Here is a 25,266-nt window from a genome sequence, read left to right on the forward strand (position 1 = left end):
AATTGTACTTCGAGACACCTGGAAGAGAGATGCCTTTAGACGTGCTGGGTTCGAATCCTGACTCCATGATGGACGAGCTACATGGTTTGGGACAAATGCTGCATCTTCAGCCTCCTCACCTGCACAGCGGGAAGGGCAGTCACACCCACCCAATCAGGTTGTTGGGAGAACTAAGTGAGGTCGTGTGTGATGTGTATTATAACGTGCTTAGCACCATACCTCGCACAGTCTATGATCAGGGAATGGTAGTTCTCCCAGCCACCTGCCTGTCTCTTCCTTTCTGAGGAGAATTTCCTGGCTGGGGGACTAGAGGCCCGCCTGTGTGAACACTCAACGGGTAAGATCGCTGGGGATTGGCCAGTTCCACGAAAGCTCTGGGTATCCCCATCACATCAACGGTACCAGTTTTATTTTTGGAGACGATGTAAACAATCTGGTCAATTGCTACTGCAATCTTAAAGATAATCTTCCTTAACCATACCTAACCCTAAGCAATTTTACGGCGTGGAAAATCTTCACATGAGTACACTGAAGAGGTCTCAAATGAGCATTCGAATGAATACAAGATGAATGAGCCCATGAATATATATGTAAAATGTTAAATGAACGTTGAAGACCTGGGGAGGACCATTTTCACATCATAGCACTGCCACTACCCTGGAAGCCAGCCCTTGGATGAGATGCTTTCCAAAATTTGTACTTCTGTTCCCTCCTCCTTCCTAATGGCCATATCCCCAAAGCAGCATCGCTGATATGGGAAGCCAAGAGCAAAGACTGGTGAAATCAGCAGGTGCCCCCACTGTGTGCCAGATAATTTTGGAGCAGGTAAAGTCATTAAGGAAAATTTTAACAATGTATAACCTTTCAGCTTTACTGGGCTAACAGCAGGTACCTTGCCTTGCAGAAGCATGAGTCTGCACTGAAGTCACCAGCAAGCAGGACTTGACCTTCATTTTCAGTATACGCAGTATTAAATATTCATAATCCACATAACTGTAGCATAAGAAGTAGCTGAGTTTAAACCCATGAATCAAAGGAATAAATATCTCCCCAAAGGTGAGTCATCCTTTCCAAGAATGCCCCTGGAAAAAAATGCAAATACCCAGGGCCTGGAGCCGCTGTCTCTTCCAACTTTCTCTTGAAATTCTAGAAGCAGCAGGAACTGCTGCATTATACAACCCGTGAATCCTGCCCTCACGCTGGCATCGTTGGGTCTTTTTTTTTTTTTTTTTTTCTTATCTATTAGAGAAGAATTACTGTTCCTATGTCAAAGAGAGGAAACAGACAGGGATGGAACCAGCAATGGTGACATTATTACCCACAGGGTGTCTGGGGCACTTTTGACTCGGTTGTACAATTTTTAAAAAATCTTTGCTTCACAGAGTATCAGAGCGTGTGGGAGGAAAGGGTCGGCATAGAGATCAAGAGACATCAGAATTAGGAGCTGGAGTGGCATATGCTTTAAATTGGGCAGAACACCTTTAAAAAGAATGAAAAAGAAACAGAGTTCTTTTGGGCAATATCTGCGTCCTGTGGCTAATTTAGTATCTTTTGAGAGATGGGGTTACTGTGTTTGGAGGGCTTAACGCTTCTCTGTGTCTGTAAGGAATTGACACTTTTGTCTATCCAAAGACTTGGAGGAACAACTCCCTCTGCTTGGGTATTTCTAGAGAGTCTACCGCTGGGATGATGAAGCATAATTTTAACACAGTTTAACGTAATTCTCTTTGGCTTTCAACTCCAGGAGCTCTGAGCGCAATCTGTTAGCTAGATAGCAATCACTCGAGGCTGTGCAAGTGATTCTTCTGTGGCGATCACTCTAGGAAAATTAAGACCCAAAGAAGGGCTCCTCAAATCCTTGAATGAAAAAGAGCTGCTCAGGGACCTATCTTGGCCTAACAACGGGAAAGGAAAGATGTGTAGGAGAGGCTCTTTGGAAATGACTTACCCACTGCCTCTTGATAGTACAATAAGCTTGGAAAGGTGAACAAGATCAGAGAGGCACCAATTATGACACGTATCTGAACTGCCTTCCCTACCTGCTGCCACACGGAAAGGGAATAACCAAACCACCCAGCCTGCCAGCCCATTCACACGACCTGAATCAGCCTGCCTGACACTGAGCCTGCAGGGCAGACCACCAGAGCATATTTCATATATTAATCTGCCTCTTCAAGGGGCTGGGTGCAGAGTCTTACATCTTGAACTTGTGCTGTGGAGCCTTCCCCACCATTGTTGGGGAGGCCAGCGCTGATTAAAATTCACTGAGACAAGCCACCTCACAACAGTGTCTGCCCAATTAAGCTCATACAAAGGGAAAGCCTGTAGATTTATTTATTTGACTGATATATTTGAAGGGCATAAATGCTAACAAAAATTGGTCTGAAGAATATTAGGTTTTTCCAGGGAGATAATATAGTGTAACGTCCCAAGAGAAGTTTAAAGGTCTCTTTCCGAGATGCCCAAATGGCCAGCCAAACCACCAGTGTGTCCAATCGATGAGAGTTTGAATGGGAAGATGGATTTTAAGAATTTACATTCAGCTTTCTTACACATTTTCCTTTGCATCTTATATGTGGATAGAATTTCATTTTCTCTTGTTTACTCTGCTTGATTACAATGTCTCATAGGTTCTTTTTTTATTCCTGGGAATCTATGGACTTGCCATAAAGGTTGTTTTACAGATTCTACTTCTTCCCCTTACTTAATGTGCACATGCTTCGCGACTACCCCCAGGAAGATGGAAGACTCCTTGGTGTTGGCTGTGCTGATCAGGTCGCCCACAGGACAGAACCTTGGCAGATGGCTATAACCAAACGTAGTAATGCAAATGAGAAGTGGAAGGGCTGACAGAAATAAACATAAGGTCTTCTTATAAACCAAGTCTCACTATGCCAAACCACACAGGTCAGTCACAGAGAAGAAAGACTGAGGCTAGGACAGTCCCCAGGGAGAATGGGGACAAGCTTGGTTCCAAGATTATTGACATTTTTGCTGAGAAAAACAGAAAATAGGACTGACTGCCCATCTTTGGAATAGACTCTTTGCAAGTCCATAAAAGAAACCACAGCCAGAGAGGGCTCCCAATGCTGGCTTTCCCAAGACTTAGCAAAATCATAACAAAACCCGAAGAACACTGCGGTGCTGCAGGGTATCCAGGGAAGGGGCTCTTTGCTTTGGGGAATTCCATTCCTTTCCATCCTCTTAGGTAGAGCCGAGAACACCAGAATCTACAGAACAAAAGACTACCTCTCATAGACACTGTAAAAAAGGACACAATTCAAATCCATCTAACAAGAGCATTTTATTTCTGAGAAATACAGAGGAGCAGAAAGGCTGGGGAAGGGAAAGAAGGTGCCGAGGCATCTCTCTTAACCGATCACCACACTCACCTCCATGTAAGGGTTTGCTCGGTCTGGGGCACACATTCTACATGCCCAAACCCATTTCCTGAGCCTGGCATGGAAGTTGACAGGGTATGCACCCCCTGACATGTGAGAACACTCCTCACTCCTGGGAAGAGAATGGAGAAATAAGACCAGAGCTTTAGAAGATCTTTGGTTCAATTCAAATATGATCCAGAATCATTAAGAGTAGATATTTAGAAGAGGCTTACCTTCAATGACATACCAGTTGGAGTTTTCCAGACTTAGGCAGCCCTTCTCTTTCTTGACCAGGAAGAGCTGATGGAGGGAGCGTGTAGAATCTTGTCTCCTGGAGGACTTTGAAAGGACCCTCCACCTGAGGTGGATGAGGGCAGTCCAGCCTTGTGCATGAGGTCGGGCTGAAGGATCTCTGATATTCTCAGACTTGGTTGATCCCCAGAGGTAAGTGATTAAAGGGATGCTTTCTTTATTTTCCCTGACATGGCATTTTGGCCTCAGCACCCAACTGCACAAAATCCTTTGGATGGTGACCAGATGCCTCTGAGAAATTCAGAATTTAGGCGTGCATGAAATTACTACCATCCTGAGCCGCAGAAAAAGAGCACTAAGCTCAGAATCCAGGCACACCAGGGTCTGTGCCAACAAGGACACAAAGCAGGTTCCTGGAATCAAACTCTAGTAGGCAGCCATACCACGGATAGAGTTCAAAGAGGTGAAAACACTCTCACAGTGGACAATGAAGGCAAAGAGTTCAAGTTCATGTCACCACAGAAAGGCGCATCAGACCAGCTCGGCTCCAGCCTCAAGCTTGCAATAGAATAGTTGGAACAAATGAGGTACCCTGGGGTGACACCTGCAGGAACCCAGGCAGAGTGGGCCACCACCTAGCAGTTCTGCTCGGTGACCTCTTCTGCCTCCTATAAAGTCTTAAACGCTGTCACAAGACCCCACATCAGGCTCACCCTAGAGTACCAGTTCACTCAGCTCACACCCCAGGGGTCTGCATGAATGTCCGCTCTAGGAAATCCTAGATGGCCGTAGGCCTGCGCCTCTGGGAGTCGCCATGAACTCCTCCATCCCATCTGTTACCTTCACAAGTCAAGAAGCACCAACTAGCGATGCTCCCACAGAATATTCTGCTTGATAGTGGCAAAGGACAGAGCCATGCTTCCTAATCTGAACTCCGATAAGATTAAAGCATCAGAAACCCTAATGAGATGAGGACCTTACATCCATGGCAAGAATGGCTCAGGCCCATGTTGGCTGGATACTTGGAACCCTCCCAGTGGTTGGACACTCATACCAAAGCCCTCTTAACCTCTCGACATCTTTAGTATAAATACTTCAACAGGACACAGCTATTTCAAAATAAATAATACCCAGCAAAAAGGCTTACCCTCAGGTACCTCTCCCTCCCCCTTGTGCCAGCTGAATCAAAGTAACCTTCCTTGTGTAAGCTTATTTTCCCCTTCAGAAAACCAACACAGAGCTGCCCTGCCTTCCTTTTACAGCCTTCTAAATTTTGGTGTTAAAGTAAATGGATTGATCAATGCAGAGGCTCATGATTGTTTTAGCAAAGAGGGCAAGACAATGTATTTGAATACTCACTTTGACGAATCTATGAAGTATATTACAAGTGCACCAATGCTGAGAGCAAAGACTAAGACAACCTGCAAAAGAAGAGGAATATGTCATCACTTAAGAGCCAACACCGAGAGGCTTTGTGTTTGGTTTTGGGGGTTTTGGTTTTTTGGTTTTTTAAATTTTATTTTATTATGTTATGTTAATCACCATACATTACGTCATTAGTTTTTGATGGAGTGTTCCATGATTCATTGCTTGCGTATAAGACCCAGTGCTCCATGCAGAACGTGCCCTCTTTAATACCCATCACTGGGCTAACCCATCCCCCACCCCCTCCCCTCTAGAACCCTCAGTTTGTTTCTCAGAGTCCATCGTCTCTCCTGGTTCGTCTCCCCCTCCGATTTTGACACATGCGGCAGCAGCTGGGAAGCAGGGTTCCGACTGCCTTCTGGGGCCAGCTTGGGAATCTCAGCCCCCTGGAGGTCCCCACAGGATGCCCTGATGTGGCCTCCGCACCTTGCAGTGGGCAGCAACCTCAGTGCTGGCCAACAGGGGTCAGGCCAGACTCTTGTATCTGTGGCGCTGGGTCTCATCTGGCCCTATCATCAACAGCGTCTAGCTTCTCTGCAGCTGAAGTCAGCACTCTCCAGTGGGAAGGGCAGGTAAACATTTAGGGTAATACAATGGGTCATATTATGTGCAACCTCGGCCAGAGGAACTCAAATATGGGAATATCAATTTTTCACAGCTCTGCTAAGATACCACTTACATACCATAGAATTCACCCATTTTAAGTATACGATTCAATGACTTCAAGTGACCTGACCGAGTGGTACAGCCATTCCTGTCATCTAGTTTCGAACATTTTCATCAATCCCAGTAAGACCCCTCACACCCATGAACAGTTAATCCCTGCTCCTGCCCCCAGCCCTAGGCAACGCCTGATTTACTTCCTGTCTCCAGGCAAGAACCATCAATTTGAAAAGCACAAATTTGCTGCTTGTACAAATGTGTGTGTGTGCGTGTGCGCACGTGTGTGTGCCTGTGTAGTTACAACACTTCTCAAGTATTCTGGAAATGGTTTAGGTGAGGAAAGCCAAATTCGGTAATACATCAGAGCCAGCTACACGAGAATCCTAGTTCATCTTTACACTCTTCACTCAAAATTAATCGCCATTGACATGAAAGACAGTCTGGCACATCCTCCAAAGGATGCCTGTCACACTGAAGCCCATCAAGTGCATGTGTCGCAGCTGAGGCTGACACTGACACTCTCCATTCTAGTTTGTTTATTTAGGCTTTCACAGAGGAGACCAGTAGGGCAACTAAATGGATGCTCAGAAATAAGAAAGATGCAAAGATTGGAAACAAAAGTAAACACCACTGCCAAACACACCACCAACAAATACCTTTCAGATGCGCTAATATCCGAAAGGGACTTTGGATGAAAAGAAGTGTCAGTCTCCTCAGAGTATCTACATATTGCCATCCCTGACATCAGCTGGTGGAGAGAGATGAATCCCAACTTACGTAATGACTGGGCACGGTCAAGCTGTGTGTGTGTGTGTGTGTGTGTGTGTGTGTGTGTGTGTGTGTGTGAGAGAGAGAGAGACAGAGAGACAGAGAGACAGAGAGACAGAGAGAAAGGATCACACACACATATCTGTATTGTGTGTGTGCACCACAGTGGTGGAGGGGAAATGAAATCTGCATACGGTATTCACTGAAAACATTGCAGAACCCCATGGAGCTAGTGGACAGACAGCCAACCACACAGTAAACAATGACAAACAGCCCGACATTGCAGAAGGAAGACACAGCCTCATAGCACCTGACAAACTAGCCTTATGAAAGGAAGTGGTAAAACAGTACACCACTGGGGCTTATTTAATTCTTCCATTTTGTCTCAAAAACTAAACCACGCTGCAGCTGAATCCAAGGTAACACTGCAGTCTGCTGGCAATCACCATCTCTTCGGTGCTAATCCCCTTGGCAAGCTCACCCCAGGCTCTCCCCTCACACTCACTCATTCATTCTTTGCAAAATCATCCACAAAAACAAACAAAAACATAAACAAGCCTCGGCTTTTCCCTCTATTATCTGAATGAGGCAGCAAAACAAATAGCTTAAGATTAATTTTGATCTGGTTGCTATTTCTGAGACATAAGCAGTTAGATCCTGGCCCCGACCTCATTCTCAAAATGCTGCAAAGAGAAGGGGCGTGGCCAGGACACAGGGGAAGAACCTCTTCTTCATTCATAAACAGCTGACCCAAGACTAATCTCTGTCAGCTGGGCTGTGTGTGTGTGTGTGTGTGTGTGTGTGTGTGTGACTGCTGAGCTTTGGTCAGAGCAGACTATACAGGCCAATGAGGGGAGGGCAGGGCAGGGCAGGGCAGGGACGCAGGGGAGAGGGGAGAAAAGAGGATAGAAGCCCTTGCAAATGGCATCTACATCATTATGAAACAAGCTCAGAATCTAAGCTCTCCTGCAATGGTAAGGATTTCCCAGCACTGGGGGGCCAGACGAAGTAGCTGACACTAATTTGTCCCAGCTGCCTTCACTCGGCCTCTGTGATGGGGAATAATGTGCAGCTTATTTAAGCGAATCAGCCAGTGACAGGAGGGGAGGACTCCTGCTAGCTTCTTAAGATGCAAACTCAAATATCAGCATCTCTCTGATAGGGTAAGGGAGGGAAGAAATCCAAGAGGAAAATGACCTCCAAGAGCTGAAGATCCTGATGAGTGAACCTATTCTTGGGTCCCCATGTTCAGACGGAAGGCTTACTCTTGAGGAGGTATAGGGTGCCCAAACTGTTCCACCCACCTGCCTCCAGGGCTGAATGATCAATGGGGAGGGGACCAGCTTCTCAGGATTAAGGCAACTGTGCATGTGATTTTTAAACTTGCTAAATGGCCCTTTATCATGTCAGGCTTGATTACATTGTCAACCTGGATCCAGGTGCTGCAGAAAATGAATCAACCCTTTGGATTACGCCATGAAAAGAGGAGTCCAACGGACTCATCTTCTACGGGGCCCTGGCAAAGGACTAGCAAGTGCTCACTCTCTCTCCATCTCTTATCTCTCTCTCTCTCTCTGATAAATCCCCCACTGTCTGAGAAATCTTCTCTAAATATGACAAAATTCAGTCCAACTACACAAAATGGTTAGATTTTTAGCCTAAATGCTAATGGTTATGTTATAGAGCACCCCCAAATAATTATCTAAGTATTTATTTCACATCTGCTCTACTCGAAGCCCTAGGAAACATGGAAAAAGTCCACTTGGAGTCATGAAATAATACTTCTTTGTGGAGTAATCCTTACATAGTAACCAATGTTATGTTATGCAATTAGTGCTCAATTGTATGGCATAGGAATAGTCAATCTGTAATAAGGTATTGACTAGGTAGAGATATAAATGGGAGAAGAAGTTGGGGATGGGCAGGAACCATAGGGGCTCTTGTCTCAACATGCTCTTTGTTCTCAGTGTCCCTTCTTCCTACCTGTAATGACTACTCCAGCATTCCTTCAGTAAGGGGGAAGCCAATGGGAGTCCTTCCATGTGCCTCGATAGTCCCAGGGATAAAAGGCACTGAAGCCCAAGGGACATGGTAAAATGAGGCCAAGAGAAGCAGAATACCCAAGATGGAGAAACACTAGCCCTCCAGCAGCGGAGGCACAGAAGACCTCGTACAATAACCAAGCACTTTACCAAGTGCTGTCGCAAACAAGACCTTGTAAACACAGTCTGATATATGGGACAGTATGAGCATTCCCTCTCTCAGCACACTGTGTGCTGACCTCTGCCAGAGCCTTTCTAGCTTTTCACAGGCTGGGGTCACCACCAGATCACTGCGGCTACCTGGGACAGTGCGAACTGCCATATTCTTAGCTTGACTGAAAATACCTACAAGCTATGAGGTGATACCAAGTACTGAGCGATATTTACGGAGGTGCCAGATACCTAACAAAAGTGATTTGATTAATGTCATTGAAACAAGGGGACTCTTGAGTTATCTGTTCTCAGAAATGCAAGATCAAACATAACATGTGCTTGCACAGAGGAACACAGACCCAAAGACACACACACTGCATTAAAACAAACAAACAAACAACTCTGTCCATAACACTTGGCACCAGGAGCCTGATGATAAGTGGAGAACAGAGAGGGGGAGATCCACAGATATCTTCATGATGGACATTCCAGCAGGCCCTGAAGATCTCTCAAATGTCTCAGAAAGTTCATAAAAATGGGAAGCAAGATGGCAAAGCACAGAATATCCCCCATCAGGTCACTGAAGATCTTCAAGCAAAGGACAGTCCCAGTGAGATGAACACAGAATGAATGAATCAGGAAGGTGGGCTCTTAGACACACTGCCTGTTCTAGAAACTGGTTTCAAGTTGTTGAGTTTGACCCAAGTGCTTTCAATAGACACAAGTCACGAGTCTGTGAGGGCCTCCAGACACTGATTGGAGCAGAGGCTCAGAAAGGCAGCTCCCCCACAACCCCATCACTTGAGTGGCACTTCTTAAAAAACAGAGATGCCGTCATCCTGCCCTGGAACCAGAGAATGGCCAGCTGAGGGGACAGGGAAGCTGGGCACCTCTATTTCTCACAAGCTCCTCCAGTGAATCTGATATATGGCCAAGAATGGGAGTCACTGAATTAAAGCCATTAGGGGAAACCACTTAGCTCAAGTCAGAGATTAATTTACAAATGTCGCCTTAACAATTAGCCCATTAGAACATATGTACGAGGCCTGTAGGCTTTGAGAATCGTGCTAGGAGGACTCTAGAAAGTACAGAGAGGAGGATGAATTAATTCTCTCCTGAGCAGGTTATATATACATTCTGCTCAGCTCAGAGCAGAACAAATGACCCTAATTAATGATTCCACATGTTTGATTGGGGCCTAGCCAACTACTGGCAGCAGCAACCCCTCCAAAAATGGACTATTTTCTGCATATAATCCCAAAGGCACATCACTATTTTTTTTATTGAGGTATAATTTATATACAGTAAAATTCACTATATAAAAAACAATAGACATGAGAACTCCCAAGGCAAAACAATGTGGGGACGTTTCGTTTATGAGAGATGACATCGTTCCACCATCCAAATTAAAATGTTTGGTCTGGTGAATTTAACAACTCCGACAGACATTTATTGAGCTCCTACGTGCAAAGCCCAAAGGGAGAGAGGAGGAAATAGAAAACGAACAGAGCAAAGTCAGGCCTGGTCTTTGCCCTCAACAAGCATGAAATCCAGAATTTGAAATTACTCAGGAGTCCCCTGTGGCTTTGATAAATGCCACACATATGAACGGACACTTCTGGGATGTCCAAGGAAGGAGAAGACCCAGAAGTAACACCACCACCACCACAAACCCCCAAAGTGGAAGGGGAAGGGGAGGATGGAAAACCCGGGGAGAAGAAAGGAAATCCCTCACACCCCCGCTCCACCTGTGTGCTGCAGGGCAGGGCAGGCACTAGGCGCATCGGCAGAGAGACTCGTGGCAAAGGGGGCACGGGCCCGTCTGGGTTTGAGTCCCGACTCTGCCCCAGTAAGCAGTACGCTCTTGAGCACATCCCTTCCCACCTCCAGGACTCCGCTTCCTGATCTGTGAAATGGGGCGTTGGAATAGATGAGCATCAGATCAGGACCTCAGTAAGTTATCGCCCAAGGCAAAAGAACTCAGAACTTTTGGCTTGAGGAGGCAGCACTCTCTGATGCCAAGGGGATACCATTTCTGCATATTGTAATTCAACACGATGGCCGTTATGCGTTCACTAATCTGTGTCAGAGGGGCTTGTTTCTTTCAGATAATCATAAGCGGGAGTCCTATGGACACTCGGATTCATGGTTTCGTGTGTCCTGTAGCACAATCAATTGCTCATTGCAGCCTGCCATCCCACAAAACTACAACACAACTTAGAGGGGCCGCTGACTGGCCCTCTCCTGGCTCTGTGCCTCATTCTGTTATTGCTATAGGGAATTGTGGGGGGGGGGGTCTCACTCAGTCTCCTTTCCTCCTGCCCCTATGAATCTTTGAAAACCCACGTTTCTGTAGGTTTTGCCCAGAGAAGCTCACACTCTGAGTATCAGTGTTTTCTGAAGGGGAAAAACAGAAAAGATATTTTTTTCTTCCCGATCTGGCCAGTATATTCATGTTTTCCTCACCCTTCATCTACTCTCAATAGAAGACATAGTCTTGCTACCAAGAAAGGTATTTTTGTTATCCTAAATAACAAAAGATTTGTAAAATATAAAACCAATATTTTGACAGTGCCATTTAAACATCCAAAGGTCCCCTAAGTTTCCAAAATAACATTCTGGCACATTACTTGTGACTTATGAAGTGCTTACACAAAAATGCTGCAAGATGATTCACTGAAAGCCAAGACTCCAAACAACAGTTTAAGTACAGATGTATTCAAGATGAAAGAAAGGAAGAATAAAGAAGTGCTTTCAGTAGTCAGTATTTAGAATTATAAAATACATGGGACTTCCAGATAAGAGTAAAATTGTGCCTTATTCAAATGCCAGCACCAGGGAGAGTAGAAAGGGTAAGGATTCAGTTGGATGGCAGGAGCCTCAAGAGAAAAGGTTTTGTACCAAGATGGAAGAGGCTATGGAGGCCCAGAGTGTCCAGGAGTCCCTGGGCTATAAAGAAACAAGCCACCTACGGAGAAGTGAGGGAAACTATGTCTCAATGAAAGATAGGTTCAATTTGAGGTGATAGATATCAGGAGTGCTATATGAAGAAGTTGAGAATTTAAATTAGGATCAGGACTGGGAATGTGTGGAAACAAAGTGAAGTACATGTCATAATGAAGTGAGGCACAAAATAATGTAAATATAAATGTATAAGTAATGCATGAATACACGCACACACACTGCAAGGGACACAGAGATAAACTGATACTTCACTAATTAATCACAAATACTGGGTCTCTAGCAATATTTATTAACCAACTACATTCCTAGCATGTGTCTCTGTCCATTTCCAAATTAGGTAATTTCAAAATGACTATAGATAAAAACTGGAAAATAATAGGGTTCCTTCTTAATGTAAGCTACTAAGAACAATTTTATTGTAAATCACACATCTGCTGGCAAATAGATAAATTAGGCACAATAATGAGCTTTTTAAAGAGGGCAGAGTTTGACTAATATGGAATAGATATAAAGGATCCTTCTTTTCTTTTTTTTTTTCCCCAAAGAAGAATTGGGGGCATAATTATACGTCAGTCGCCCAATCTCTTCCCTCCTGAGGGACCATGTTGATATAACACCGGGGCACAAGCTGTGTGAATTTCTGCAGGCCAGTGGTTCCCTACTGCCATGTAGACGTCAACGGTATTATATCTTGGGTTTTGTTGACATGCTCATTTCATTTTGCACAACACAAAAATGCAGAAGAGTTAAATGTGCTCCTCTAAAGGCCTCAATTTATTATAACTAAAAACAAGAAACTGAAGTAGATGGAAAGCAATTGTAACACTGAGTAAGAAAACTTTCCCTAAAACCTGTGACCTGCCTGGGAATCAAGGTTTAATGACACTGAAATCTTATATCATGGGATCATAAAACTTAAAAGGCTGATTTTCTCATATTTTTACCAACAGCATTAACCTGGTGCATTGGCAAGCAAGATAAAAGCCTTCCATTCTAGGACTAAAGTTTGAGAGACCTTTCCTGTCCAATTACTGAAAAATCCAGGGGAAAATTTTCCATCTGCCGGTAGAGCTTCCAAGTTTGCAGCCAATGAGCTTTTGGGGAAATTGTCTGACTTAAGTGCATGTGGGCCTGGCCAACTGGGTTTTTAATTTAATTAGATTCATAAGATGAGAAAATTTCTGTAGAACTGTCCAGTCACCAGTTGCCACTTACCATCACCAAGGAGTAAATTTATGGCCATCTTTACCCTCCTTCTCAAACTTGGCCATTCTTATAGTATATTAAAGGCAAAAATGGAAGTGAAAGCAGGGTTTCAAACAGATACTTGTACACCCAAGTTCATAAGCAGCTTTGGAGGCAACCCACATGTCCACTGATAGACGAACCAATAAACAAAATGTGGTCTATATGTACAATGGAATACTAGCCTTGAAAAGGAAAAAAATTCTGATACATGCTACCACATGGGTGAACCTTGGCGATATTACGTTAAGTAAAATAAGCCAGACACAAAAAGACCATTATGCATGGTTTCACTTGCATGCAGAACCTTGAGAAGTCAAGTTCACAGAGACACAAAGTAGAATGGTGGTAGCCGGGGTCTGGGGGGAGGCGGGAATACGGGATTATTGTTTAATATGTATAGAGTTTCTGTTTAGATTGATCAGAAAGTTCTGGAGATGGATAGCAGTGATGGTTGTACAGTATTGTGAAGGTACTTAAGCTACTGAACTATATACTTACAGATGAATAAAATGGCAAATCTTACATGAAGCTAATCACAATAAAAAAAATAGAAGGAAAATTCTGAGAATCTGCAAGCAGAATCTAACAGTATATTTAAACTTCAAAACTCAAACATAATCATCTTTCCAGAGGGATACTAATATCTCTCCTCTCAATGGCAGTGGGAACTTCTAAGAAAATTATACTACATACAGGTGACTCTTGCCTCTCTGGGATGTTCGATCTTATTCCTCAGTAAGCTGGAATTTCCCCCTTGGTTCCAGAATCTATCCCCTATTTAACCACAGAGAACTTACATGGGTCCTCACCTTCCCCTCCCACCTTCAGCCTCATCTATTACTGATACATCAAGAAGACTATGAATTTCTCAGGGACTAGGGTTTCCTTTTTTGTTTGTTTAAATTCAATTAATTAACATATAATATATTATTTGTTTCAGGGGGGATCAGGGTTTCTGACTAGAGCCAGAACCTATTATGTCTTTTGGTAACTGTGGCTAAAGTCCCAGATATGACAGGGATTTTTAAAAGAATGTACCCTCTACCACAATTAAAAAGAGAAGAAAAGAAAAGAATGTACATCTTTGGCTTATAACACTTTTAAAACATGTAACAATGTCCCCTAGAAGATAATGTCATGGACGCAAGACATTTGGTCCCTAAGGTCTAAACTTCAAGGCCAAGCTGCAGCAATGACTCAGTTACAGCCACTTAGTGGACCTTAAAATCACCCCTGGAACAACCTAAATTTCCATCTTTTACAGTAATCATTTTGCCACCCAAAGTGTTGCTTTTAAAAAAGGATTGTCAATGCAACCTGGAAAGCAGGGCCACCAAAAGCCCTCCACATCAAGATGATAAACAATCATTCAAAACATTGACACCAATACTGACCAAGCTTCAAAATCAGTGTCCCGCCCCACGCCAGGCTTGACCATGAAGGCGCACGTTCATGTACTTGCTTCCCAAAGCACCACACTGTTTCCTCTTTTGTAGACCCAACAGCTGACCATGACAAAGGGGTTGACCTTGGCAAATGCCATCTAGATAAGAGTGAAACTCTCAAGCCCCCTGTACTAAGGTTTACGGTGGGTTGAGATCCAAGTCTCCAAAGAGAAGGTACTAGCTTGTCCCCTTTTGACATCTCTCCCTCCTTCCCTCACCTCAGAGAAAACAAATTTTTGAATTTACTCTGATATTCTTACAAACAAGCTGCCTTTCCTGAAGGAAGTAGAAATCTTCATGAGATAGCATTCCTCATGCTCACACATCCCCGCCCCAACATCATGGAAAATCAGAAGGCAAGGGTCAGTGGCACACATCTCAACCCGTGTAATTACGGTTGTCCTTAATGGGGGTGGATGCCCCACCCAACACTGCATCGCTGTTCATTTAGAAAGGCTGGACCACAGCCCCAGCTGCCGCCCCACCTCCTGCCACATCTTACCCCGTGGCGTGGTGATGACCAGATGCTAATAATGCCTCACAGCCTAACTGCAGCTCTGGCTCACCGGAGACCAAGTCAGAAACCTGCAAGCTCCACTTGCATGGGGCATGTGTTAGGGGTGGAGGGATGGGAGCCCAGTCGGGTAACACAGCTTCCTGCCTCTCTAGACCTCTCGCTTACTTTGGAAACAGAACAGGAGAAAGAGGATTGTCTGTGTAATGCTACTTGTTGTCTTTCAAAGCCATTTAAAAAGAGGAAGAGCACGTGTATGATGTTCAGGCCTCCTCTCTACAGGCAGACCAGGCACACAGGCTGTCTTCAGCAAGGCAGGAGCCAGAAAACATGGGAAGAATTTTGTATTTCCTATTTTTAAAAGCTTTGACACAGCTATTGAGGAGACATCAGAACCGAGGTGGATGTCCTTAAGTCTTTGTATGGGTTTTCCAAGTTTTCAATTTATATGTGGGGGAGAACCATCACCTTCTCAGGGTTCTGGGGCTCTTGTCATAATCTGGCTGTGTATTTCAGCACAGCCCCAACCTGATCACTGAAATCCCCTCCCTGTCCACTCCATTATAAGATCTCTATGCACAAGAATTCATTCCTCTGAACTCCCCACACCATCCCACAGCTACCCATTCATTCATTCATCACGTGCAGTTGCCAAGTGCCCACTACAGGCTCAGGGTTGAGCTGGCACGGGATCCAGAGTAGGAAAGAATGGTCCTGCTTTAGAGAACTTGAACTCTAGTTTTGATTCTTGTGCAAAGGAGGATGACAGATGCCAAGATGAGGTTCCCAGCATCAAAAGCCTTTCCAGACATTTATGCTGTAGTCTAACAGTGGTTGTCAACATGAGTATGGATCGGAACTTATCCACAGGGCGTGTTAAAACACATATTGCTGAACCTCATCCCAGAGATGCCAATTCAATAAGTCTGGGGGAGCCTGAGAATTTGCATCTCTAACAACCTCTAGGCGAAGCTGATGTTGCTGGTTCAGGGACCATATTTTGAGAATCACTGCTTTAAGCCATCAGAAAAAATTTTAATCCTTTCAAAATATTCTGCCTTCTTTGAGTATGGGTGTAAAACCTTTTTAAATTGGGGGTGCCTGGGTGGCTCAGTTGGTTAAGCGACTGCCTTCGGCTCAGGTCATGATCCTGGAGTCCCGGGATCGAGTCCCGCATCGGGCTCCCTGCTCGGCAGGGAGTCTGCTTCTCCCTCTGACCCTCCTCCCTCTCATGCTCTCTGTATTTCATTCTCTCTCTCTCAAATAAATAAATAAAATCTTTAAAAAATTAAAAAAATTTAAAAAAAATAAAAACATTTTAAATTGGTTGTTTTGGTTCCATGCTATTTGGACAAAATTCCCTTAAAATATCTATAAATTTTGAAGGCTTCCAAAAGGGAGAAAACTGGCCAGAACTCTATCTTGAAATATTACTCAAAATCATTTTCATAGGCTAGTTCAATGTGCTAGACAATGCCAGCCAACATGTTTTGGGTTTGTTTTTAATTAAGTTGATATATCTTCTCCATAGAAAGATATGTCATGAATTTAGATATGTCACCATTGCTAATAAAACTATTAAAATCCCCATTTTTTTTTTTTTTTAACAGAGACAGACACAGCGAGAGAGGGAACACAAGCAGGGGGAGTAGGAGAGGGAGAAGCACGCTCCCCACTGAGCAGGGAGCCCGACATAGGGCTTGATCCCAGGACCCTGGGACCATGACCTGAGCCAAAGGCAGACGCTTAACAACTGAGCCACCCAGGCGCCCTGAAAACACCCATTTCTGATATGTGAGCTTAGATATCTGAAGAGATACTTCAACTAAGATTTGTAACGGTGTGGCTGAGAAGACTGGTTTCCAAAGAAAGTAATCAAAAAGTACCACAAATGGAAAATGGGAGCTCATCGATAAACTATTTCCTTTCTTGTTGGAAAAAAGCAGTGCTAAAGAATAGTTGTCCACAAGGCTTCCAAAATCAAAGAAACCAAAAATCATGCTTCTGCCCATTTTTCCCAGACATGTCTAAGACAGAGGAAAGACAGACCAACTCCCTTGGTTCAAGCTCCACCCCCCTACCAGAAATTTCTGGCACTAATTTGGCTTCCCTGTGTGCTCTGGGCTGACCAACCTTCCTAAGAATGCAGGTCTACTTGACATGTTCTCTCCAAAAGCAGCCAGTTATCATTTTTAAGCTACAATTCTAAATGTTGTTTTAAATGCCATTTCAACTACACAGGGTGGCTGGATTTTTTTAAAGTCTTGTTTCTTTTTCCTTTCTTCCATTTCATTCCTTCCTTTCTTTGTTCTTTTAATCCATGATAGCAAAGCTACTTCCTGAATTTTATGTTATGAGGTTGTCAGTGTCCCCCAAACATTTACCTAGTGGAACCCTGGAGTTCCATCAGCTTTTTCGGAGTTCCTTGGTGAAGAAGCATCAAGGCTGGAAGGTTTTCTTGAATAGCTATGATGGTAGGACCACCCCCCCCCCCCAAAATGGGGACAAAAAAGGTAAGCATTGGCCCCACTTGCCCCCCAAACCATAAGGAACCCTCTCTCCCATCCCCAAGGAAATAGCATGTTTACTGCTTTATGTATACACGATTGGCACAATTTCCATTCTTATATCCCATAATGGAAAATTCTTTTATGAAGTCTAAATTTAACAGTGAGAATCACTAGAGATCACTTCCTTTGAATTTTACATTAGCCTTCTTCCTTGGCCCTTTTAAAAAACACAAGGGATGACAAAAAAAAATCCATACGAAGTTGTTAATGACTTGATACAGCGATGTTGACATCACAGTATACCTGCGATCTATTGGGGCTGTTTGTCAAAAATTCTGTTTTTGTTAAATATTTATTTAAAATTTTCCAAATATTCTGATTCCAAGAGCTTGAGAGATGACTCAGAACTCTGCATTTTCAACAAGCACACCATACCCTTTCTCCTTGGAATTCTTTTTTTTTTTTTTTAAAGATTTTATTTATTTATTTGAGAGAGAGAGAATGAGAGAGAGCACATGAGAGGGGGGAGGGTCAGAGGGAGAAGCAGACTCCCTGCCGAGCAGGGAGCCTGATGCAGGACTCGATCCAGGGACTCCAGGATCATGACCTGAGCCGAAGGCAGTCGCTTAACCAACTGAGCCACCCAGGCGCCCTCTCCCTGTAATTCTGACACATTTGGAGAAACATCCACTTAATGCATTGGTTCCCTTATGAAAAGGAGAACTTTAAAGTTTCTAAAAGATTTTACAACCCAGATCACCAAGTTACACCCCAGAGCAATGACACCAGCATCTCTGGGAGGTAGGACAAGGCATCAGCATTTGTCTGCTCTATTAGAAAATAAAGTTCCTTGGCTAATTCCAATGTGCAGCCTGAGTAAAAGCACTCACTGCGTGTATATGAAAATTGTAGTCACCTGAGCAGTGGGTGGGAAGACTATTAAGGCAGAGCGAAGTGGAGTGTGCAACAGGAGTCAGGAGGCTGGGCAGATGGAAGCCCCACACAGCCAGGGCTCTGCATTGGCAAGAGGAGAAACCACCTGGTTCCTCCAAATCTCCACTTGAGTGATTCCAGAAGAACAGTCCTCCGTGAACTCAGTCTCACTGAGGAGCCCCACCTCTCTCACACACACCAACCACCCTCCTTGACACCAAGGCTGACGGGGAGGTTGCTGCATGCCAGACCTCTGGGGGACATAGATGGCACGTGGGACTGGGCCCGAGCCGGAGGCCCGCACTGATTGGGCCATCTGCCGCCACCTGGATTTCAGTAGCCCGGGTGTCTTGGCAGGTGATTTTCCTGCAAGCAAAGCCACCTGACCCCCTGCGCCCTGGCACCTCTGGGTCCGGGTGCAGGGTTTGGCCCTCACATGGGGGGATGGGTGGACAGCTGCTTCCTGCCGGAACCAACCACATCCAACCACTGGAGATGAACATCTGGGTCAGGCTACCAGGTAAGCTACCCAGACCGGGAGAGGGTAAGGGGAATCTAGAATGGATAGAAAAGGAGGGAAATGAAGAACAGCCTGTGGTCTCAAGACTACCTACAGCAAAGGAGACCAATCTTACTCTTCCAAGTTGCAGGCCTCAGGCCTAGCCAAGAAACAGGCAAGAGTAGAACAGCATGAGTAGGATCTGGTTCAAAGATCCCTCAACTCCAACCAAGTCCTCATCTTTTTTAGCAAAATGGGGGTTATGTGCAATGTATGAGTTCCCACAAACGTCTGTCTCACGGTACTCCATCTGCAAAACCTGTATCACAACAGCTCACATTGGTCCCTGGGAACAGGAATGAAGAGGTGAGGGCCCAGGGGTCCACAGAGAACTGGTCATCAGGACGATGGCGCAGTGTCCACCAAAAACACAATAGGTACTTCTCCTTTGACCAAGCACCCTATCCAGTAGCCTGAGGGTGAACTAACTTCAAGCCAGCTGCATCCAACAGAAATACAATTCAAGCTACATCTGTCATTTAAATTGCCTAGTACCCACATAATAAAAAAATAAAAAATAAGCAGTATTTACGTTTCAGATATTTCACATATAACCCCGTATGTGCAAAATACATTTTACATCAACATGCAATTCATATCGAAAGTTATTGAGGGGCTATAGAAACAACCTGTGTGCACCCACCACACCTCCTACAATGCAACAGTGTCTTACATGACCCAACAGTTGTGGCATTTAGTGAAAATGACTCCTAGGGAAACAACACAGTTGTGTTTAACAGAAAAATATCTTAAATTGCTTCGGTTTTGAGGTTCACGTTGAAATGAACCAAAGTTAAATAAAATTTGAAGACTCAGTTCTTCAGTCCCACGAGGCCACGTTTCAAGTGCTTAACAGACACAGGCTGGTGGCTACCTCATTGGTTTTCATCTTTACAGAGAGTCCTGCGGGGCAGTGCAGCTCTAGAGTCCTTAACCAACTGAAAGGTCCCTCTTCTCTTTCTACCAATCCAGGCTGAGGACACTTTGAAATGTCCTGAGTGATGTGGGTGATCCCTCCTCTCATGGAGAGGAAGCACAGTGGTTAAGGGCAAGACTGTAGACCCAGACACTTAGCAGCCATGTGACCTTGAGTAGATCACTCTCTATGGCTTGGTTCCCACATCTGTCAGAGGGGAGTAAGAAGAGCAACTACCTCAAACAGTTATAAAGATTAAATAAGTTAATATTTGTAAAGCACTCAACACAGTGTCTTCCATATAGTAAGTGCTCTATAAATAAATGTTAAATATAATTTTCCAGCATGATGCCTGCCAGTTGGCACTGAGCACACCGATAGCTCTCATTCCAGAATGATCTTACTGAAAGATGCAACAAAAATCTCTCACCTGTCAACAGCTACCAACTTTCTGACTGCCAGAATATTCACTGCTTCGCTTGAGAAAGACTCACTGAGGTCTTACCTTATGCAGAGCACTGCAACCCCATGCCTTAGGGGAAAAGGAGCTCATATAGTCTGAAATGTTCCACAATGTCTGTCCCTTTCCTGTCCTCCAAATTATATCTGCCTGGTTCTTCAAGGCAAGGATAGAATTCCACCTCATTGGCAAGCTCCCTTTCCTTATTCAGGCCTCAGTTCAGGCCAGCTCCTCATGGAAGCCTTCCCTGACTACCCTCTCTAAAGTTGCATCATGAGTGTGTGAGTGAGTGTGCATGTGCATGCAGGTGCACACAGCTACTGGCCTGTACCCTCACACAGTTTCATTTCCCTCACTGGCTTATCACTCCTTGAAATCACTTTGCTTATTTACTTCCTTACTTGTCTAACCTCAAGAAAAGGTAAACTCTGTATGGACAGAGACCTGCCTGTTTTGTCTTGGTTATAATCCCAAAACCCAGGTTGGTGGATAGAACATAGTAAATGCCTTATATAGAACTGCTGAATGAATGAATGAATGAATGAATGAATGAATGAATGAGTGAGTGAATGAGTGAATGAATGAGTGAGTGAGTGAGTGAATGAATGAATGCCCTCCAATGATGTATAGATTCCCCAACTTCCCTTTGCTTGGTATTCCAAAGCACATTTCGTTCTTCATGTTTTGAGGACACTCCATTCCATACTACTTGATACATATGGTTAACTATTTTTGTGTTTATGTCTTGTCTCCTCATCTAGACTACAAACCCCTAGAAGTTGTGTCCTGAATGTTACATTCGTCCCGTGGCCCTCTTAACGCCCAGCATGAGGCACATCCTCAATGAATACCTGTTGATGAATGAATGGGAAGGATCAAGCAGAATCCCTAAATTAATCTTCTTGGCCACACATACTGGACTATTTCTACAGATCATAATTTGCAAAATGAAGTAAATATATAAATACATACATCTATCTGCGTGCGTGATATTTCTCATTCTAATTAAATGAAGCTATTTTTGTAACTATTTTCCAGTCTAGGAGTAAAACTGTACAGAATAATGCTAAATGTTAGATCATTAAGTCGGTTTTCTTTAATTATATGGCAGTGTTTCAAAAAATCTTTGAGTCATCTTGGAGATTCTTTGCCAGGGGTACAGCACGCTACAGCTAAAATGGCACTTAATCTCAGTAAACACATTACTATTGCAAATGATTTGTTCCAATAAAGCAATTTCTTGGCAAAGGACCGCCATTTCTTCTAAACCCCCTACCAAGAAGAGATACATGGAACCATTAGAAGCACAAGAGGCAAAAACGCTTGCAAAGTTCCCTTTGTCAGAAGTCACCAAGATATACCCCCTAAGGCAGAAGCAGCACCAAGTTGTTGGCCCTCTTCCCCAATTTCAAATCCTATGGCACTTACTTTGTGTAAATATTTTCTATAAGACAGCTGTAAATAAGCTCTCAAAACTCATACTAAAGTAAGCTATGGGCATCGGCAAACATCCCTATTTGCTCTCTTTCTTTTGTTCTCTTCCTCTGCCTCCCTCCCATTCTTTTTCTCTTCCTGTCTTTCTACGACAAAAATCAGGAGTTTGGTCACATGCAAACATAAATTCCATTTCTACAGAAAGTTGAGTTCTTGAGCGATTAAGCATACAGACCAATCATTTGAAGTGGGGTGGGAAAAAATCCCATAAAGGCTAAATTATTTTCTGATGTACTTATTACATGAAGGGTCTATTATGATAAGCTATTATACTTGCAAGATAAATGGAATTCACATTTATGCAACTCATCTATTCCTAGAGAAACGCAGATAAAAATTTTATAGCAACCTGAAAAGGTCTGTGAAAGGGATATAAAAGAGATCGATACTGCAGGAGTTTAATGTCAAATTGAGACAATAGAAAAGATGGTCCAAAGCAAGGACGCAATTTCCAATTCTTTTTTTCCAAAAAGAAAAGTACCGCTAATCAAGTAAGCGGAGGAGAGAATGGCCATTCAGGCAGGGACTGTCGGCAAGGAGCCGGTGGAAGTGTAATTAAGCTGTGAAGGAATAATGGGTGGAATGTGGAGGGTGGAAAACAGTCCACTTATCATTTCTTCTGCTCGCACATATTTATTGATCTCCTACTATATGCTGGGCAACATTCCCAGCACGAGGGATATTACAGAGAATGAGGGACCAAGACCCCATATGTAGCTGATATTCTGGTGGGAAGAGGACACTTTCTAGAAATTAGTTATGACAAGACATGCGCAACCTGGTGTTTACATGTACGTACAAGAAAGGGAAGGGTTTACTTTCTCTTTCCTGCTGCCTTTCGCTTGACTCTTGAGGGTCTTGCTTTAGGATGACATCTAGAATTTCTCTGGGCTTTGTGAAGATTTGTGTTGCAAACAAGGAGCTTCCTCACAAAGCCTGTCTTTTCCTTTCTCCTTCCCTCTCTCCATTATTAACCATCGGATGCAGTTAATAGCCATGACAAATCATAAAAGATTTCTCCTAACTCCTTCAAGTGTGACTATCCTGATTACAGCCTGCAGGTATAGCCAGCCGTGAACCACACGCTATTTATAGGCTTAAAACCCAGGCAGAATTTGTGTCACTCGTGACGAAAATGCAAGCTTCTCCCAGGACCCAGGATCCTCCTCCTCTTCCGCAAAACCCCCACCGGCAGTGAGGATGCCCACACAGTTCCTCCCAGAGATGTGTTTAATCAGGATCCCCTCCCTCACTCCCAATCAAGGAGCCTACACAATTACTGAGCTAATCATTTAAATGATGCTACTGAGAAACAAAGCCATTTTCCTTGTTAAAAATGTGTTTGCTGTCCTATCCATTTATCTCTTTCCTTGGCAGTGCTCTGTATTAATTTATTGCCCAATAAAGCCTAGACACTAGCAGAGTTGCTGGGCCATGCCCAGTGGAAGGCCCACTATTTCATCCCAGCAAAGGCGGTCTGTGAGCCAAAAACACAAGCATACCAGGCATTGCAAACCTTGGCTGGCTAATCCTGGCTTCATTCGCTGTCCCAGGGATTTCAAAGAGAAGAGTGTATACAGCTTTGGGAAGAATGCAGGTGATTGATAATTACTGATTATCAGAGGAAACGGAGCCCAGTTTGGTCTGTTAGCCAAGGCTAAGTGCCTTGGGTTTCCTTTCTATTGGACAGTAAACCTCACTGCCAGAGGTAAGCTCATGGTGAGCTTTGTAGGGAGAGAAGCTGAGAAAAGAAGTGGTAAAGATAGAGATGGCCATGGGACTTGGCTTGCCGTGGTGTGCACCATCCCAGGAGACTGCTTCCCTCTAGATGAAAGGGTGATGTGTCGCTTCCTTTGCAGTTCACACTCAGTGATAGAATCCTAAGGTCCCTGTTCAGATTTGTGCTTCAGTGTAAAACCTTGGTAGTGATTATCTTGGGTATATGGAGGGTTTATCATCTGAGAATCTCTTTCATGGCTGGTTACTGGATGGTCATGGATGGTCAACTATACAGACAGCACGTTCTTCCTATTTGGAAGGGTTGGACTGATGGAAAGTTCATGGACAAAGGTTTGAGGGAATGGCCCTGGGCATCAGGATTCCCTTCTCAACTTCTGGATTAGCTCCAGTTCAGCAGAAGGTTCAAAGGGGAATAAACGCAGGAATCTGGGCCCTTGCTCAGAGAGTGAGCTCAGATAGTACCTATTAGTGCAGGAGGAAGTCCTCAAAGCCAAGAGAACGGAACACCAAGGAAGGCTCCAAGTATTCAAAAAAGTCATTGAATGTTACTCTGGGAAGGAATCATCAAAGGCATCTAGCACTAGGCCTGCATTTTAGGGGAGAAAACTGTAACCCAGTGAGGAATTCACTTGTCCAGGGCCCTACTGTAAGCCGAGGTAAAGGCACAATTAGGAGGCTGGATGAGGAGAAGGACAGGAAAGGCCCAGAGGGCCTGCCTTCAATTTGTCATAGTCCCCATCGTCATCCCCCCCGAGACGATATACCTGGCCAAGCTACTCACAAGCACAAGACTTATGAAACCACAGCAAAACCCCCAAAGCAGATGGACATCAGTGACTTCTGCAGGAAGTTCCCAGCAGGCTACACTGCTGAGAACCATCGTCACTCAGCAGAAGGGCAAGAAGGAGGTGAGAGGAACACGCAACACTGCCACCAGGAAAAAGAAAATGGCACCCACCAAGGTCCCACCCATTTATACAAACCCCTTTCTTCCACGTGTCTTACCAAAGGTTGTGCTGCCTTCCATCTCCCCTCCAAGGGGCCCCTTGGTGAAAGCTGAGGAAGGCACTGTGGAAAAGCCACTGATTTGGCAGAAGAAGGCCAGCAGTTCACGGCAGCAAGTCGAGAAAGTGCCACAGGGAGCCCTTCGCGTCCCCACCACATGCCATTCCTTCCACCTCTGAACCTTTCCTGCAACGGTGCCCCCTCTGCACTGTCCTCCCTCCGCTCCTGTGCGGTCACAAATCTGACCAGTCTGTGGGGCTCTATTTATGAAGCTTCTCCTGGCCACTCCTGTCCCCACCGGCAACAGGTGTATCATGGGCCTCGCTGGTTCCCTGGACTGCAGCTCAGAGCGGGCATAGCAGACATGCGCAGAATTAATGCCTGCCATGCACTTTTGTTCAATTTGACAATTACCTCCATAATAAGACCCCTCAGCAGCCATCCCTTGTATACCATCCACCAAGGTGCCTGTTGTAGGCTCTGAGGCCACCTGCGCCGGAAGCTCCCAGAAGTGTCAGCTAAACAGGCAGATCCCTGGGCCTAACCCCAGATTTACAAACTCAGAATCTTGATCCAGGTTGAGAATAACTGCCTGGGAGCGCCTCCCACGGCAATGGGTGTACAGCAGAGAGGAGGGAACACTTGCCTCCCCACCCCCCGCCGCCCTTTCCCTCAGGGAGAGGGGGCGGGGCTTACACGCAGGGAACCTGATTTTCACCCTACCTGTGTGGTCCCAAGGAAGTTTCTTAACCCTCTGGGCTTCAGTGCCTTCCCCTCTGAAACAGGCACTGC

At 44.6% G+C, this 25,266-nt stretch overlaps 1 protein-coding gene across 14 annotated transcripts in view; it reads right to left on the minus strand.

The window, feature by feature from the left end:
- The window catches only part of KCNMA1 (potassium calcium-activated channel subfamily M alpha 1), a 725,292-nt gene that overhangs the window by 356,861 nt on the left and 343,165 nt on the right, over positions 1 to 25,266 (minus strand). For 12 of the 14 annotated variants that reach the window (XM_035022513.1, XM_035022505.1, XM_035022592.1 and 9 more), the window contains one exon: positions 4,995 to 5,056. In XM_035022513.1, the coding sequence (XP_034878404.1) occupies positions 4,995 to 5,056 (62 nt within the window). Of the gene's footprint in view, positions 1 to 3,392; positions 4,837 to 4,994; positions 5,057 to 25,266 lie in introns of those variants that run through there. The other 2 variants (XM_035022539.1, XM_035022530.1) reach the window with 2 other exon arrangements.

The sequence above is a fragment of the Mirounga leonina genome, unplaced genomic scaffold (assembly GCF_011800145.1).
Source record: "Mirounga leonina isolate KUSES-001 unplaced genomic scaffold, KU_Mleo_1.0 Mir_114, whole genome shotgun sequence".
NCBI lineage: Eukaryota > Metazoa > Chordata > Mammalia > Carnivora > Phocidae > Mirounga > Mirounga leonina.